The sequence below is a fragment of the Xyrauchen texanus genome, chromosome 36, assembly GCF_025860055.1.
Source record: "Xyrauchen texanus isolate HMW12.3.18 chromosome 36, RBS_HiC_50CHRs, whole genome shotgun sequence".
NCBI classification, from domain to species: domain Eukaryota; kingdom Metazoa; phylum Chordata; class Actinopteri; order Cypriniformes; family Catostomidae; genus Xyrauchen; species Xyrauchen texanus.
Genome location: NC_068311.1, coordinates 4,595,578 through 4,615,577, shown reverse-complemented (window position 1 = coordinate 4,615,577; position 20,000 = coordinate 4,595,578). Strand labels below are relative to the sequence as shown.

The 20,000-nt window shown below is 37.8% G+C and overlaps 1 protein-coding gene across 1 annotated transcript in view; it reads right to left on the bottom strand.

The window, feature by feature from the left end:
• Window positions 1–20,000, bottom strand: part of LOC127629752 (ephrin type-A receptor 4-like) — a 92,440-nt gene that overhangs the window by 48,522 nt on the left and 23,918 nt on the right. The window contains 1 exon segment of the mRNA XM_052106974.1: window positions 1,272–1,935. Within this exon segment, the coding sequence (XP_051962934.1) occupies window positions 1,272–1,935 (664 nt within the window).

Below are 20,000 nucleotides of genomic sequence, written 5' to 3'. Positions count from 1 at the left end.
AACTCCAACCCCTAATACTAACCCTAAACCTACCCGTACCTCAACCTCACCTCACCTTACCCCTAACCCAATCCTTACCCCAAAACCTATCTCCAACCCCTAATACTAACCCTAAACCTACCCGTACCTCATCTTCACCTTACCCCTAACCCTAACCCAATCCTTACCCCAAAACCTAACTCCAACCCCTAATACTAACCCTAAACCTACCCGTACCTCAACCTCACCTTACCCCAACCCTAACCCAATCCTTACCCCAAAACCTAACTCCAACCCCTAATACTAACCCTAAACCTACCCGTACCTCAACCTCACCTCACCTTACCCCTAACCCAATCCTTACCCCAAAACCTAACTCCAACCCCTAATACTAACCCTAAACCTACCCGTACCTCAACCTCACCTCACCTTACCCCTAACCCAATCCTTACCCCAAAACCTATCTCCAACCCCTAATACTAACCCTAAACCTACCCGTACCTCATCTTCACCTTACCCCTAACCCTAACCCAATCCTTACCCCAAAACCTAACTCCAACCCCTAATACTAACCCTAAACCTACCCGTACCTCATCTTCACCTTACCCCTAACCCTAACCCAATCCTTACCCCAAAACCTAACTCCAACCCCTAATACTAACCCTAAACCTACCTGTACCTCAACCTCACCTCACCTTACCCCTAACCCAATCCTTTCCCCAAAACCTAACTCCAACCCCTAATACTAACCCTAAACCTACCCGTACCTCAACTTCAGTAGCAGCAAATGTGGATAGTTTGCAGAACAACACGTAGTTACAGAGTAAATACATAGTCCTGTATGTAATGTTAGTACATAGTAGTTAAGGCCACCTAATATAAAGTGTGAGCAAAGATTATTCCAAATCACTTTGTCCAAGAATTTCAATCAGACTTTTTATGAGACTTTTACTTTATTTTCATTGAGACTGTTATTTATTTAATTATTATTTACTGTCTCCGGAGGGTTAAACCCCTTAGACATTTATTACAAATATATCAAAATTGTACTGAACACACGTTCGTCATAGTAGAGGTGTATTTAAGTGATTGCTTTGTGTGAATTGTATTTTTTTAATAACATGATAGATCCGGGCAATACAATTCACATCACTGACCTATGTATGAATGAATAGTTGGATGGATAGAGAGATGGATGATAATCAGTACCTGTGGATTAAAATTGTAGCAGATGTAGGCAGCATTTGATTATTTAAGTCTTTGTTTAAATCTTAATGGCAAAAGGGTCTTACCCTGGCATTGCTCATTCCATTCCTCGTATCCAGGATTACACAGGCAACTACCAATGGGCACCAGCCACTCTCCGTCTGCACCGCAATACATCTTTGGAACCTCCTGCTCTTCTGAATGGTTCACACAAGAGCCGCGCACCTCCACGAGAGACGACGTGTCCGCCCCTGTTACCGTATCAGGAAACTGTGCAAGGTTCCTCACAGCTAACGGACACTTCTTATAAAACACGTGAACGGAAACTAAAGCGATGCAGGCTCCTACATCCTGAAAGGCCAAATAGAAACCTTTCCGGCTGACCACCCCAACATCCCGAACTTCAGTGTTTAGCTTCATGATCCGATCGCCGATATCCACCTGCGTGAAGCTCTCATCCGCAGCCACCGTGTCGATCTTCGCAAAACGGCTTTCGTGAGCATAACGCTCATTATCGGTGTCGGATTCTAGGTAGTAAAGGTTGAACGTCTCCTTGCAGGTGCCGATGACACCAGGCAGGCTGTTACAGTCACGCAAGGTGAATTTAATCTCAATGTAGATACGCTGGGCCGGGCCACGTCGTATCCAGTCAGTCCGAAGCCAGTTGTTCTGACTGGCCTCCATTACGTTACACACCTGGTATGTTCTGATGGGGATATTCTTCTCGTCCATGATGCTCACCTCCTCCCACTGCGTGTGAAGACAATACAAGACCAACATTAGTAATAGGAATACATTAAAAGCAAACAAACTTTAAAATACGTGAACAAACTTTAAAGGAATAGTTAAAAATGCAAATTCTTGGGGGCCTGGTTAACTCGAGTAAAGATGCTGACTACCACCCCTGGAGTTGCAAGTTTGAATCTCAAATCACAATGGTGGTGGCTGTGGGGATCACACCAGCAACCTTCTGATTAACAGTTATGTGCTTTAGCCCACTACGCCACCACCACTACACCAATACGTCTCAGACATGGAGACAACTGAGATTCGTCCTCTGCCACCCGGATTGAGGCAAGTCACTACGCCACTACAAGGACTTAGAGCACATTGGGAACTGGGCATTCCAAATTGGGGAGAAGAACATTTTTATTCTGTCATCTTATAAATAAACTGGTCGCTCCTTTATATGCAATAACAATGAATTGGGAGTGGAGCTTCCAAGCTTCCAAGGGATGCAAAAGCACCATAAAAGTAACATATGAATGGTTCATATGACTGGTGCACTATGATCAATATCTTCTTAAGTCATACAATAGGTATGTTTGAGGAACAGACTGAAATTGAAGGCGTTATGCTCTGAAAAGCTTCCACTTTAGTGAGTTTTAATTCCAGAATCACAGCAATAAGTCCATTAAATCGTTGAGATGAAATCAATCACTCTTATCTATGAAAGACTTAAACACACCGGTTTTATGGACCATGTCAACCGATTGAAAAGATCAGGCACAAAAGAACGATTTGTTCACAAATTGGACATCACCACTTCTCTTGGGAGGATGTCAAAATTTTCAGTGAATAATAACTTTAATTTCAGTTTGTTCCTCAAGCTTCGTCCACACTAATACGTTTTAGTTTGAAGATGCATCTTTTTCTATACGTTTTGGCCTTCCATCCACACTTTCACGTTGTGGTGTGGACAGGGAAGATGGAGATATCTAAAAACGATGACGTATTTGTCGTCATGTGACGCATTCATGTGATCCATTAAACTGAAAACAATCAAGATGGCGGCCAACATTATAATGGTGTTTTTGTGCCTGTTATTCATTTTGAGAGCATTGTTAAAGACAAACAATACTTTGTACAAACTTCACAATCCATTCCTTTAAAGGCGACACAAAGTTTACTCAGAATTGCTGTCCAGCGACTTAACCAGAGGACAATTGCATTCATACATCATAAGGGTGAGTAAATAATGACAGAATTTTCACTTTTGACAAACTATTTTAAAATACGTGAACTGAACAAATTTTAAAGGATTAGTTATGGGCCAGGGTAACTCGAGAAAAGATGCTGACTACCACCCCTGGAGTCGCGAGTTCGAATCCAGGGCTTGCTGACTGACTCCAGCCAGGTCTCCTAAGCAACCAAATTGGTCCGGTTGCTAGGGCGGGTAGAGTCACATGGGGTAACCTCCTCGTGGTCGCTATAATGTGTGGTTCTCGCTCTCGGTGGAGCGCGTGGTGAGTTATTCTATTCTATTACTAACTATTCCTGAAAATAAAGTTGACAGGTTGACAGCGTTAAGCATGAGGTTCGTCAGACTCCTTAGGAATAGAAATGTACTGATGATCTCATGAAACATGAGGCCAGTCAGCACTGGGTAGAATCGGGACTGAACCTTGGAAACACCAGTGAGTAAATGTAGACCAAAAACACAACATCTGTTTCTCTCTTACAGGCTTGAGTAAGTTTGCCTGAGTTAACCTCATAAAAAGCACTTTTACTTTTCTTCTGCTGGCCTCAGATACAATAACAACTCTAGACAGTCATAAATGCTTTGCAGCCTGCTTTACTAACACACTTCTCAGGTTCTGCTTAATCGGTATTACAGCCAGTGATTCCCTGAAAGTCACTGCACTTTTATCATGTAATCACCAGTATTTATATTTATTTCACAAGATAAATACCATGTTAACACTTGCAAATTTCTTTAGTACATCTGACACGAAATGTTGTTATCATATAAAAATATAAATACATTAAATACATGATTCCAAGGTTATATGGTTTGTCAATATTCTATGTGTTCTGGGTATTTTTACAAGAATAAAGGATGCTTATATGAGAAATACTAACTGATGTAGCCTGTAGCATCACATAGAAAGCTATTAATAATAGATTTTCTGCCTCATTCTATGAACAGAATCTAGAAATGATCGGAAGATGTTGTTGTGTACACTTGGAGCAGAAAAAATAGTTCTTTGTGTAAAATGCCATGTAAACATATAGCATTATGTCAAGTTAAAATGGTATTTCTAGCCATTATATGCACCTGTTACCAGTAACAATTTTATTTTATAATGAATTCTATCAAGAACATCCACGTTAAATCTTTTTTTTATGTTAGTGCAAAGAGGTACTGTCAATATAGCTGCAAGCAGCCATTGCAGGGTCAAGATTCCCTTTTTTGGCCTCTATGACCTATAGGATCTTCAGACTGGCTATGGTTTATTTTACAAATGCACACTGTTTCACAAGTCATCCCAAGAATGCTTCGAACCTGTACTGTTGCATATTACAGCTCTGTGCACAATCCACTGATCCATGCTGCCTCGTGGTTGACAGCCACTAGAGTGTTATAACATGCTGACAGTAAGCACAGCCAAACGCAGCGGTTACCATGATTAACTTCATTTTGATGTAACCTTTCAACAAAGATGAAAATCAAAATTCAATTAGACCTGCAACCATATAGTAAGCAGAGTCCAAACTGGATGACCTGCCTAGGTGGGTATTCAAACCCACTGCTTTTAGAACTATACTCCAGTGTTTAACACACAATGCCACTCAGATGGCATTCTCAATGAGTGGCAAAGAGACAAGCTGAGTTTAGAGTCAGGACACAAGTGCGGGTTATCTTTTTAACTATAGGTGTGCTGTTTTCCAACTGCTCATGTACCCTCAGGACTTGATGTCGAAGACGATTGCCAATATTAATTAAAATCTGACAAAGCAATAAAAAGATCAAATCTGCATAATAACAGTCAAAATGGGTCGATACAGCTGTTATAAAGCACAACTGACAGAAAGAACAGTTCGGATATGATGTTCATTGCAACTTATAAAATGATTTCAACTTGCCCAGAGCTGGGCATGAACCAGCAACTTTTCAATCTCCACAGCACACAGGTATATTGAACAGACCAATGTGCTAATGAGCCACAAGTTGTGTAAGTGCTAAAGAGACATACCAAGCTGAGAGTCAGAAGGGTTTAAATTTAAAAAAAAAATTTAAATCAATAGGTAAATATATTTTGAAATTTCTCTGCATTTTCTGAAGACTTAATAAGGACGCAATGATACACCAACATTTTAGCTAAAATTAAATAAGCATTTTGACCACTTCGTGGCGCTGTCTCCAAACTGCTCAGATATCCTCAGGACATGATGTTAATGAAGCAGACCAATTTTATTTAAAATCCAACAATGCATTGAACAGATATGTTATTAAGAAAAAATAGGCAGTATAGCTGATATGGGAAAAATGGTATTGCTGGAATCCTCATGACCCACAGAATCCATAGACACCAAACTCATGATTTGGAAATATGGTTCAAAAGTTATGGGCACAAAAAGCCATTTTACACATCTTTTGACCCATAAGTTGCACTGTCTCCAAACTCTGGAAGCACCCTCAGATCATGGTCCTGATGAAGCATACCAAGTTTCATTTAGATAGATCAAAGTGTTGTCGAGATTTAGCCTTATATCCTATTTCATGTCAACCTTGTTAACTTCACAATGCTATAACTTTTCAACAATTTCAAATTGTTGTCGTATCTGGTGGCTCGGTCTGGAGATTATTTTGAGCCATTGCTTGGGAAAATCAGACCAAATTTAAATGATGTGAAAGGTTTAAAGGTGGCGGCCAGTGAAATGGGCGGAGTTTTAGAGCAAGGGGTCTATTGGAATCATCCGGAGGAGAGTAATCAAACAACAAAGTATTATGTCTCTTGGACAAACAATTCAAAAGATATGCCCAAAAGAAAAGTGAATATTTGACATGGTGGTGGTGCTATAGAGTATGTCCTAGAGACCCCAAATTTGGTATAAGGGCTATTCATGACCACCCCTATCAGTGTGCCAAATTTCATCATTTTCCTACGTATGGTTCTATGGGCTGCCATAGACTCCCAGCCAGAAGAAGATGAAGAATGCGGAAAACTAACGGATGCAATAGGGGCTTCGTTTAGATAGGTCAAAGTGTTGCCGAGATTTAGCATTAAATCCTATTTCATGTCAACCTTACAGCTTGACAGAACAAGGAATATGACAAGTTTGTTAAAGCTGAACCATAGGCTTCTTTTTTTGCTGGACTCCAGTGATATAAGCAGCATCAGTTGCAGCCACACCAGCCTGACAGCCAGTAATAATCTCCAGTGTAATAATCTCCAGGAATGATTCCCATACGCTATAACTAATTGAGCATTTGTGAGAATAATAAGAGGGACAGCAATCTGGCATCCATCAGGGACTGATTTTCACCGTTGGGCTTGTCCCTTCATCTGTGTAACTACGAAGGCCCTGAGAAGCAGTGCAGAGATAAGGGCCCAGAGCCGTAGATAGCTGGACCAGAGGAGAAAGGAGCTAATTGGCCGTATTAAAGTCTGAATACTCGCCCACCGTCTGTGCCAAAGGCCTGTCCATCATGCTTGAAGATCACAGAGGGAGAGGAACTAAAGATCTGAAAGAGAGTTGGATCGATGCGAAAGGATGCAGAGCTGCAGTGCTTCTGTAATGAAAGGAAATTCTGTGTGTTATTGAATCAGTGATGTGGTAATTTAGATGCACCTGATCCGAAGATGTTTAACGGCTAATTGGTGATGAGGGGCTCGAAAAAGTGGAGAGACCCCAAGAAGCATACATTAACAGACAGAACTCGCTGACCCCTCGATTTAAAATCTCCCACACAGACACACACACATACTCAAACAGACCTTTTTCTCTGTCACCGTGTTGCCAAGTCTCCCCCTTACCTCTTTTGAGAAAAAAGGGGATAAAGTTTCCTAACAAAAGGGCATTTCTGTCTCTCTCCGCTATTTAGGAAATTTGACGCCCGTCGCAGAAACCTAGCTTTACAAATTTACATCAGAGAGAAGGAGAGTGAGCAGGGTGATCTCATTTGTATTCTGAGGTGTTCATACGTGAAGTGTATGCTTGGATAGGTAGCTACTTAAATGTGTAATGTAAACTTATTGACAGCATCTAAAATGTAAACTTCTAAAGATGCACTAAACTTTTCGAACCCTTTGAGGGCTGTCCGGATCCTTTGCAAGGGTACTGATGCAGGTGACCAAATTCAGTACTCCCATACACGATCCCATAGTGGGACCTCCAGTTATTAGAAACATTATTGGGAATTATTAACTGGAGGGGACTCATATGACAAACAACATGTGTTCTCCTTGTATGACTGTATTTAATCATCAGTGTCAAAGCTCAACAAGTATGCAATATACTGTAAGTGTGCATACTTTTAAAGGGCATATTAATCATTGGGTAACCGAATAGTCTGAGTTAAATCAATGAGACGTTGTTATTTATTTCACTTATTGTTTAAGAAATACAATCAAATCAACCGATGATGAAATCCATTAATTCAATTTTACATAAACCTTAAAGGATTCGTAAACATTGTATCCCACTAAAGTTGATCATTCGTAAAGGGTTAATTTACACTATGTTATTACGTTGATATTTTATGTTTTACTAACTATCCAAATGTACACAAATGTATGCATGCTAGAACCGCACTTTATGAACCGATACCTTGGAATACCAATGAGATCACATTGGAAAGAGAGATTGAGAAGGAGAGAGAGAGAGAGAGAGAGAGAGAGAGAGAGAGAGAGAGATGGTCTTGACTCACCCCTCCTTCTGTAGGGCTGGCGACCCATGCCAGTTCTCCCTGAACTGATCTGGAATCCAGCAGCGTGACTGAAGAAGGAAAAGATAGAGGACTTGAGAATAGCTTGTGGTTCATACCCGGAGTGGATAAAAATGATGTATGATCTGAAGTTTGAAGGCCTCAGATATAATGTACATTAATTAAGTCGCTAAGGTGCAGTTTGCACAGTAAACACTGAATTAAGTGGAAAATGATGGTTGATTACTAATTAAACTACATTAGGTTAAATGTATAAAATATAGGCTACAATCCAACCACAACATTTTTTATATTTTTACGGTATTTACAAGCAACATTTCTAATTCAAATAAGGAGACATAAAAATTGTAGAAAGAATTTGGAAAATAAAGTAATCAGTGCAATAACTCTTTGGATGGGCAAATTAAAAGGGTCCAGACTAAACAATAAACCCTGTTTTTAAGGCTCATTTTAAAGTTAAAACTTTGGCTTTTCTTGGAATGAATGGCATTACATGTATTATAGATATGTAGCATTATGAACACAAATTATATTTAATGATAAAGGGAAATGTGATCTATTAATTGTCTAAAATGCCTAAAAACATCAACCTTAATTCTACATCTTGGGCATAACTCTATGCATGAATTTTATTTAGCTTTTAGGATGTTAGAGTGAAAGGATTGTGGTTTCTTTGGTGTGGTGTGTAAGACAAAATCGTTTTTTAAAACCAAAGAGAGGGAAAGACTTTTAGAAACAAGGTTTCTTCGATTATTGTTTATAGGTTTAGCATAGAACCCTCTTCTGATCCAATAACATATTTTGATGTTGAAGATAATTGACTTATGAACTATATGGTTCTTTGTAGAAAAACGTATTAAAAAATACGAATGTTTCATTATAGGTTGTTCAGATCAGTGTACTGGTTTCTGAGCTCTTTAAAACACCAGTGCAAAGATGGTTTTCAAAAGAGCATGCATACAATGTTTTTAAAAAGCTCTGGATCTAACAGAAACATTTTCATTTTAAGAGTAAATGTGTTATTTGTATGAACGACAAAATGCTAAATTATCTGACATTCTGTGATAGGCTTATGGTTATTTATTTATAATTATATACTATTAATTAATATTTGCATATGTATCTATTATTCATAGCCTATTTTCCATTCCAAGTGCGCCTAAGTTGTTTTCACGCGCCTTAAACCTTATCCTGAAACCTCTTATACCTTCATTTGCCGGATAATTCCTTGGAGCGGATATTCCTGCACAAATACCCAGGAAAAATGACGTGAGCGCGTAAATAATCCCGGCCATGAGTGCCATTTGTCCTGTAACTTTCTCTCCGTTATTCCAGCTTTATTCCTCGTGCTGCTCCGCGCGACTGACCGAGAGGTGCACGAGACCCGCACTCAGCGATCGCTGCTGGAGGGGGTGTGTCTTACTACAGCGAAGTAACTGTCAATCAAACAAGAAAGAGGTGGTCACTATGAATAATAACTATACTAATAATAATTTGTCATGCCTAAATTATTAAGCAAGTATTATTATTTAAAATAATACGATTTTATTTAAATATCAAATGTATGTTGAAATATTATATTATATTGTTAATATTTGTAATATAATGAGTGCTATAGCATTGTAATAATATTTTTTAAATATGTTTTTACTCACAATAGACTCTGTAGACAGTACATTATTATTATTATTATTATTATTATTATTATTATTATTATTGTTGTTGTTGTTGTTGTTGTTGTTTAATCGAATATATATATATATATATATATATATATATATATATATATATATATATATATATATATATATATACATTATTATTTTGTTGCGGTATCGAGTAGCGATGCAAAATCTCTGTGCAAATGATCTGAGCTTATTTCGCCATCTAGTGAACATTTCTCGTCACAACTGAGAGGTCCATTTTTCACCTCCAAATGAGGGTGTGGAAACCTAACCTCCATTGAGAGGGGTTAGATCGTGTACTGGCCTGTGGTTGTGGGTGGCACATCTGTACCTTCTATGTCAGACTGAATATGTGTGTTCAGGTTTGATTGACAGGCACATCCTGAATGATATGTGTGAGAAAGTTCCACCTTAGCAGATCCAGGGGCCAAATTATAGGCATGCATTTGCTGAAATTAAAGGAGTTGTCTCTTCAGTTATGTTTTAAATTAATTAATTAAGTTTACAGTGCATTTGTTTACAATAATAGAGCATCCTTGAATTCATATCTACTGCATTAACAGTCATAATGACACAAAGACCGTTTTTTTAGTTTGACTCTGGGTTTATGTGTGAATGATTAGGCAATTGTGTTACAGTTGTTACAGTAGTATTCGGTCACACTTCTGGAGCGTTTATGTTGAAGGGTAAGATAATGTAAGGAATGAGATATAAAATAGAATCAGATAAAAATAACTTAAAGGGATAGTTCACCCAAAAATTAAAATTCTCTCATAATTTCCTCACCCTCATGCCATCCCAGATATGTATGACTTTCTTTCTTCTGTTGAACACAAAGGAAACTCAGCTCTGTAGGTTCATAAAATGCAAGTGAATGGGTGCCACAATTTTGAAGCTCCAAACTGTACATAAAAGCAGCATAAAAGTAATCCACAAGACTCTGGTGGTTAACTCTATATCTTCAGAAGCAATATGATAGGTTTGGGTGAGAAACAGATCAGTATTTAAGTCTGTTTTTACCATAAATATTCCTCGCTGCCCAGTAGGTGATATGCACAAAGAATGCAAATTACCGGTGGCCTGGGTAGCTCAGCGAGTATCTCTGTTGACTACCACCCCTGGAATCACGAGTTCAAATCCAGGGCATGCTGAGTGACTCCAGGCAGGTCTCCTAAGCAACCAAATTGGCCCAGTTGCTAGGAAGGGTAGAGTCACATGGGGTAACCTCCTCTAGGTCGCTATAATGTGGTTTGCGCTCTCAATGGGGTGCATGGTTAGTTGTGGGTGAATTAATTTTTCTTAAAAAATCTATAGACAAGATTTTAAGTGTTAATAACTTAAATGATTGAACACAAATTGAGGATATGGGGTACACCCAGGGCTCGAGTTTAGGGGGGATGTGAGGGGATGCCACCCCCCCTTGTTGCAAGAAATACCCTTGTAAATCCACCATCCCCCTTACAATCCCCAATTTCACTACATTTGATAAATAACATACTTTAAATAAGAGCAGACAGAATTAGATTTCAATGTGTGGGGTTGCCAGATTTCTATAGGTTAAATCCCTCAATTAGATGTTGACACTTATACAGCTGCTAAGGTGATGCTTTAGTCATGCAATCTGCATTTCGTGCAATTTAAAAAAAAGGCCAAGGGTAGGGTAGGAGCACCAGACGTTTTCCCGTTGGGCCACTGAGATATAACAGGTGATATAAGCACCCGCCCTGGGCTCCAACATGCCCGGGTGGACCTCATTACAGGGCAAATATTCAAAAACTCTGTCAGCTGAAGCAATACAACTGTTTATATTTAAAATTATTTTAGAGTCTTTTCTTTGGCAATTACTTACACAATAAAGCACACAACCATGTGCTCAATATATTTGTACCTTGTGTGGACCATGTTATTTGACATACAAATCACAATAATGGTGACAACCAAAAACAACATATTAAGTATAAGATGAGCTCTGAATCATCACAAAATGACAAATAACTGCAAGTTACAACAAATACAATAACAGCAGCATAAATAAAATTGGCAAACAGTAAAACTATGAGGCGTACATAGTTATTTGCATAATTTATTCATTCCACAAATTATTAGTGGGAGCTGAAGTGCGGCTTGCTGAATAATGCTCACATCTGACAAAATGCAGAAAATAAGTCATGAAAATGACTACTTTGTAGCTATTTGAGTCTTTGAGGCTTACTTTATAGCAGAAACAGTGCTTGTCAAAGCATGGGACTTTTCACTTTTTCACAAGAATTATCTGGGGAAGGAATTAAAACACTGCAGATATAAAGACTGAAAGAGCCCAGTCTATGGAAAATAGTCAAAACTGTATATGCAAAGCAAGGAATATGTTCTTTTTTTTTTTTTTAAATAGACAGGCGAGGGTCTTTCCACCAATAGTTAAAAAGGAGAAAATCTAAAAGATAATGGTGGCAAGTGGAAGGACATGGGCAGTGGGCCCATTGGTCAGAGATAGTGGACATGAGAGATTAATGGGCCCAAAAGAGATAACAAAAAGGTATATGAATGTAAACTTGGAAATGTGTATTCAGAACGGACAGCTGGCCTTTCTCAAGTTTGTTGGTGATTCAATAAACTTCTACTTTGGCATCTGGAACTCTGGACTCTGAGAGTTTTCTTGCATCTTAGAGAGGTTCTCCAAAGATTTTCCACAACACGGCCTCTAATGTCAGTCACTAGTGTGCCCCTTGAGGCCAGGGGAGTGAGGTTTACACACTGCACAGCTCGTCCCAGCTGGCTACTATTACACACATGCCCATAAACCTCACTCCCATCTGGGTCACGGCACCACTGTAGCCCATCCTGCTTGATCTGCTCAGAGAGAGATTTGAATCAGGGACTCTGGCATTTGAGGCGGGCCCATTAACGAGGAGGCTAAAGGCTACAGTACCTAATGTCAGTCACTAGTGTGGCTCTTGAGGCCAGGGGAGTGAGGCTTATACACACTGCACAGCACGTACCAGCCGGCTAAGGTTACAAGGCACATTTTGTTCAAGTCATGTGGTAAAACCCTGATAAAACGCCTTGGTATTCATGACTTAATAATGCATAATATTTCAAATATATATAGGCCTATATATATATATAATTTTTCCTTGAAAAATGTGTTTGAAAACTTTTGGGAAATTATTGATTAAGTTGTTTATACTCTCATGTATACAAGGTTCATACATGATTTAATTGATGGTTACACCACATGACAGTTTAAAGTTTAAAAAACAAAATGATTAAACCAAATTGAACACAAAGATTACATTTCTAAGAACAAGACACACATGTTTTAAACTAGATTTGTAAAGGATTTCTAACTTGGACAACCTTATTTGTCAATGAATCATAGGTATTAATAAAAAATAAATAAAATAAATAAAGCATTATTTAACAACACCATCTCCCTTGAACACTGGAACTCCCATAATCCCTTGCACTTTAATTATTTAATTATGTTTTCTTGGTCAAAGGGAACTTATGGGGGTATTTAAATAACACTTATTAAGAATTCATAGAGGTTTTGGCTCTTTTGTAGTATTGTTTATATTGTCTTGTTGCAAATAGTTGTTTCGTGTGATGTCACAGGGTGATCTGAGTCCCCACATTTGGTCAATGTGGCCCTGTTAACTCTAATTCAGTTCACTTTGAGCAAACGCAACTGAAGTATACGTACAGGTATCCAAAAAAAGTAACCACAAATTATGCTTCTAAAATGTATTTTATTTTAAGTAGCATGCAAGCAGGTTGTCATCTCAACAAACATAATGTCACAATTTACAATAGGCCTTTTTCAGATTCAATTGTAACATTTGTAATCTTTTACTTCTTCAAAAGGACCAGATATAGAAATTAAATTTGCATCCATAACAAAGCAAAGAAAGTTGCATCATGGTACTGTTTGCTCAACAGAACATCACATTTTGCTTTGTTTGTCACGCACTGATACAATGGCAAACCATGTGCTATTTCCTTAAGACTTTCAATCACTTTCTCCTTGTTATCATGTTTCCAGATCATTTTGATGACAAAGGCTTTAATTCTGTCATGTTTTTCTAACAATTCCAGACTCTCTTTTATGCTCTATTGGCCATATATGGCAAGGCATGTACTCATACAGGGTGAATTTACAGTGAAGAAAACCACACATTCATCAGTTCTGTTTAAGATGTTTTTCAGGTCATTCTTCTGGCAAAACACTGAATGTTCCGGTGAAAGAGTCACAGCAGCGATGAGGTTATTGCTCATATAAACCGCATTGTTTTGAGTTTTATTTTTCACTTCTTTAGTTATTAAGTCCTGACCTTTATAGTTGGACTCTGCAAGACAATTATTCATCTGAACTCTGAAGGGCACGGTGTATTGCCCTATTCCACTCAACCTGAAAAACATAAATATTTAGTAACTCACAGAACACTTAGTAAAGATGCTTTTATCCAAAATAAGGAGCATAGGAGCATCCAACAATTTTGTACTGGCAAGCTACATGAGGCAGCGGGAATTATATTTTACTTGTTGAATTTGTTGAAAATAACAAATACTATTAAACGATGAATCATTTTAGTTTATTTAACAATCAACATTTTTTTTAAATTGTTAAAAGAATGTTCTGGGTTCATACAAGTTAAGCTCAATTGACAGCATTTGGGTTTAATGTTGATAATGAGGACACAAAGTCTTGTTCCCTCCATTAGGGAATGGAAGTTACAATAGTAACCTAGACGTTCCCTGTCTGTCTCTCACTTCGACGTTGTGTCGAAGAAGCGACACTAGGGGTCCAATTTTAATCACGCCATGAGCTGAACCGTGTACGTGCGCTGCTGACGCAGGTGCGGGCAGGCAGTGACCATCCAGCCAATCACAGGTGAGTTTCATGAGCCAAAACATCCCTTACGTAATAGACCGTCAGTCAGACTAATCAACGCAGCTCCTCAAGAATTTTTTTAATTGGTATCTAAATGAATAATCTAGAGATGATGAACATACAAATGAATGTTAATTATTGGTATATCGTTCTTGATTGGCAGCATTACGTGAAATTACGTGAAATGCACTGCAGGATTTTGTCATTATTGTAATTTATTAAATAATTTATTCAGGACCAGCTTGTGCTCAGTCTTTTATTGTCATGTGTGAAACAGAAGCAAGTGCTCCACAAGATGCCCTCTATTTTTGCAGCTATTTTTACTAAACAATACATTCGATTTCAGTTTGTTTCGCACCAAACCTTATCGTATGCTTTCATAGCAATCACGAGTCTCATGGAATAATTTATTAGACTTCTGAATTATACTTTTGTGTCATTTTGAAGCTTGAAGTGGTGGTCACCATAAACTGCCATTGTATGACATCACTAAGAACAAAACAAAAATCCCAATTTCTCCCTTTGTGTTAAGAAAAAGAAAAAAAGTCATATAGGGTTATAACAACACAGGGGTGAGTAAACAATGACTACATTTTCATTTTTGGGTGAACTATCCTTTTAAGCTTTCTGTCTTCTCCCTTCACCGATCAAAGTGAATTCTTGTAAATCCCTCTCTATATCGCAATGTCTCACAAATAAATATGTAAATAAATAAATATATTTTGTCTGGTATCTGTCTGCTCTGATATTCCTGAACTGCTTAGCTGAGTCTCTTCTCTCCTTGTGTGACGTCAGACAGCAGGTGCCGCTTTACTGTAGCACCATGAACAGACAGAAGGGGGCGACAGAGACAACATCTCAGTAACTAAACAGTTATTGTGCCTCATGTACTGTATGATTTTGTGTGCATGGATTTAGCATTTTTGTCCTCTGATCTTGAAAAGAAAAATCGTTTTATTTGTTCATGCACCAAGCAAGCATTTTTCATTGTTAAATTAAAACCTTTGTCTAGCACAATACGATTATAATTAGACAATGTGTGCGAAAAAAAGGTCATTTTGCTTACATATGAAATAAATGATCTCCCAGCTAATGCTGTTAGTTGTACAGGGGACCTTCTAACTAGGTACATTAGGAAAAATAGAAATTTAATCATTATATTTGATTACTTTTCCATCATTTTGTTCTCATTTTGGCTTTTTTAAAATGAACAAATCCATGTATTCAATCAATAAACAAGCTATTATAATTCATATATCATTTTTTTGTTACATGTTTACTTTTATTTATTTATTTTATGTTGATTACCACAAAAAATGATTTCGACTTGCCTCTCGTTTTCTGTAAAAAATCAAAAATCGAGGTTACAGTGAGGCTCTTACAATAGAAGTGAATGGGATCAATTTTTGAAGGGTTTAAAGGCAGACATGAGAAGCTTATAAGTTTATATAAGCACTTGCATTAATTCATATGTGAAATCTCATGTATTATTTGAGCTGTACAGTTTGAATCATAATTTTTAAGGTCATTTTAGGATTTTGGGGTTTGTTGACATTAAATCGTCATGGCAACGAAGTTGTAAAATTGGCTCTATCTTTACACAGAAAAGGTCAGTAAGTGATTTTATCCCACTAAAATCATGTTAACACACATATTGTTTACGTGTTGTTGCTTTTCTTGTGAAACAGTGAGTATTTTAACATTTATGAATCATTGGCACCCATTCACGTCCATTGAAAGTGCCTCACTGTAACAGATTTTTGCATTTATTTACTTTTTTAAGAAAAAGAGGGACAAGTCCAAATTAAGTTTTGTTGTAATTAATATTATGCTATAATAAATGCTGTTGATTGAGCTGAATTTGTATTGAACCCTGAGTATTATTTTCGAGTATTATTGGCAGCATTGAGATGAGAATTGAGAATTCTCGTTGTGCAATGTTGAACAATGAGTTCAGAATGGCACATAATCATTTTATTGTTTAATTTGTATAGACAGGCTGTACCTGTTTTGCATATTAAATATGTACAGGAATATTCATATTATGAATATTCATGTATTTAAATTAGACCAAAACAATGTAACACTGTGTGAAATGATTTTTCAATGTACCAAACAGATGCATCGCAAAAAAAAAAAAAAAAAAAAACACTTAAAACAAAAAAAAAAACAACAACAAGAAAACATCTTTTTTTCTTTTAATCATACAAGAGTCAAGAACAATTTGATGAGTTTCACTGATATGTGAACGTAATCAAGTCGACACATGTTTGAGGATCAGATGAGAAACAGATCAGACTGTAGTTTTATTTTCATCTGTCTGAACTGTCTCCTTCTCTTCCTCTCTTTCTCTATCTGTCAGGAACATGTGCCGGAATTGTGAACTTTAAACTTTGACCCCTCGGATGATTGAGGACTGCATGGAGCGGGGTGAAGGAGAGGACGCTGTTTGAAGGGCAACATTTACAGGATAAATCTGATGGTTAAAAAAACTTCTAAGAGAAAGAAAGAAAGAGAGGATCAGGGAGGACAAAGGGCGAGTGAGAGAGAAAGAAAGAAAAGAAGAGAGAGAAACCCTCACTCTACAAACAGACACAAATCAAGTTTTCTTCCATACAATGAATGATTTAATTAGGAAAAATATCTGTAGGATACAAATACACACTTACATACAAAATAAATTAATAAAACAATATTGTGTTGGACAAATTGTCCTTATGGTTATATTGTGTAGAAAGACAATTTTAAGGTATTTTGGGGGGATCAAATGGCCACAGTTATCTTATATTGCAATCTTTAGCACATCAGATAAGAAAAGTATAAAAATATATATTCAATAAAAGAACTTCAAATGAGCCCCATAAATACCATTCACACAGCACCACTACAGCAATTATTAATACGGATTTCAAAAGGCTTTCAAACTCACTTAAAGAGCAAATGTGTTCCCATATATTCCGAATTTTCCGATGACACTCAGTTAAGATAAAAACCTTTCATTCGAATGCCAGGGAATGTTCTGAGACAAACAGACATAATGCACTGAAGTTCATTGTCATTTTTGAAACATATATATTTAATTTACAACATACAGTCAGAGAGCAATATTTATCCAGCCCAGTGCTTTCGTCTGGCATCGTAAGTGTGCCCGCTCTCAGACCTCAATGGCTACAAAAGTTCTGTTTGCATGTAGCCACATATTAGTTGTTCTCAGATATTGCACATAAAAATATCTCTCAGTGAAAACTCTAAACATGCCTCTGTTCAGTCAATATCTCATTGTTTTAATTCAGCTTGTCTTGTGTTCTCTGGAATTGCGGCTGATTCTTTTGGAAGTGATATTGAAGAAGAGTTCATGGGAACGTTGTAGATGGAAAAAGGCTCTGTGATCTTCAAGCTGTGTGTGTGTGTGTGTGTGTGTGTGTGTGTGTGTGTGTGTGTGTGTGTGTGTGTGTGTATGTGTATTTATCACTTTGTGGGGACCAAATGTCCCCATAAGGATAGTAAAACCCGACATTTTTGACGTTGTAGGGACATTTTGTCGGTCCCCGTGAGGATAACAGCTTATAAATCATACTAAATTATGTTTTTTGACAATTTAAAAATGCAGAAAGTTTTCTGTGAGGGTTATGTTTAGGGGTAGGGTTAGGTTTAGGGGATAGAATATAAAGTTTGTACAGTATAAAAACCATTATGTCTATGGAAAGTCCCCATAAAACATGGAAACACAACGTGTGTGTGTGTGTGTGAGTGTGTGTGTGTGGACGTGTGTATGTGTGTAAGTGTGTGTGTACGTGTGTGTGTGTGTGTGTGTGTGTGTGTGTGGACGTGTGTATGTGTGTAAGTGTGTGTGTACGTGTGTGTGTGTGCGTGCGTGTGTGTACGTATGTGTGTGTGTGTGTGTGTGTGTGTGTGTGTGGACGTGTGTATGTGTGTAAGTGTGTGTGTACGTGTGTGTGTGTGTGCGTGCGTGTACGTATGTGTGTGTGTGTGTGTGTACGTACATGTGTGTGTGTACATACGTGTTTGTGTGTGTGTGTGTGTGTGTACGTGCGTGTGCGTATGTGTGTGTGTGTGTACGTACGTGTGTGCGTGTGTGTACGTATGTGTGTGTGTGTGTACGTACGTGTGTGCGTGTGTGTACGTATGTGTGTGTGTGTGCGTATGTGTGTGTGTACGTGTGTGTGTGTGTGTGTGTGCGTATGTGTGTGTGTGTACGTGTGTGTGTACGTACGTGTGTGTGTCCGTACGTGTGTGTGTGTGTTTTTCCGTACGTGTGTGTGTGTGTGTGTGTGTGCGTACGTGTGTGTGTGTGTACGCGGGCGTGTGTGTACATACGTTTGTGTGAGTACGTGTGTGTGTGTGCATACGTGTGAGTGAGTGTGTGTGCATATATGTGAGTAAGTGTGTGTGTGGGGGGGGGGGGTGGTTTGGGTGGTTTACTTGGACATTTTTGTAGGTTACACTGGGTAAACATAAAAGGGTAGTATGCTATAAATGTGGTTAATGAGGACATTTCCAGTGTCCCCATAATTATAAAAAATATACTAAATGAGGTTTTATTGAAAATGTCAAAATGCAGAAAGTTTTTTGTGAGGTTTAGGGTTAGGGGATAGAATCTATAGTTCATACAGATTAAAAGTCATTATGTGTATGGAGAGCCCTCATAATGATAGCTACACCAATATGTGTGTGTGTGTGTGTGTGTGTGTGTGTGTGTGTGTGTGTGTGTGTGTGTGTGTGTGTGTGTGTGTGTGTGTGTGTGTGTGTGTGTGTGTGTGTGTGTGCGTGCACTCTCCAGCTGACATAAGGTTTCTTTTTTAAATTACAATATCAAAGGGGATCTTATTTGTCTCCTGTGTCTTGAGTTTTGTTCCAAATTAGACCTTCAATCCATTGGACATCTGAGCTGTACAACACCTTCAGGCAATTTCACACCTTAGATAATGAAAGGTACCTGAAAGAAAAGTAAAGAGAGAATTTGATAAAAAAAAAATTTAAAAAAATCATAGACGTCAAGAGAAATATTTATAATATTATATATATTTATAAATATAATATTTATTATATTATATATATTTATAGACTTTACTGACTGACTTTCCCTATGGAAAAACTGGAATGAGACTGTTACGCTATAAATAGTTCATAAGCGTAACTGTTGGATGTTTGTGCTTGCTAGGCAGTGTACTGACTTAATATAGGCCACATTAATATAGAATGTGTGATCACAGGTGTGCATTTATAGTCATTTTAAAATGCTTTGAACGCATCTCACCCAATCAAAATTTAGAATCAGAACTATTCGTTATATGAAGTCTTGCTAAAAATGTCTGATTTACAGCAGTAACATGAAGCTTTATTTATAATATTTTGTCTTAATGTTTGTATGAGTAGTTTCAACTGCTGAACTCTATACTCTAGAAAAGAGCATGTGCCATCCATTTGATACACAATTAGGTTCACAAACGTTGACCTTTATTGACTCATGACCTCACCTGGTGAGTCATGAGTCAATAAAAAGCTGCAGTATCTGTGCCGCAGTCGTTTCATCAGAATGTAACTGTAA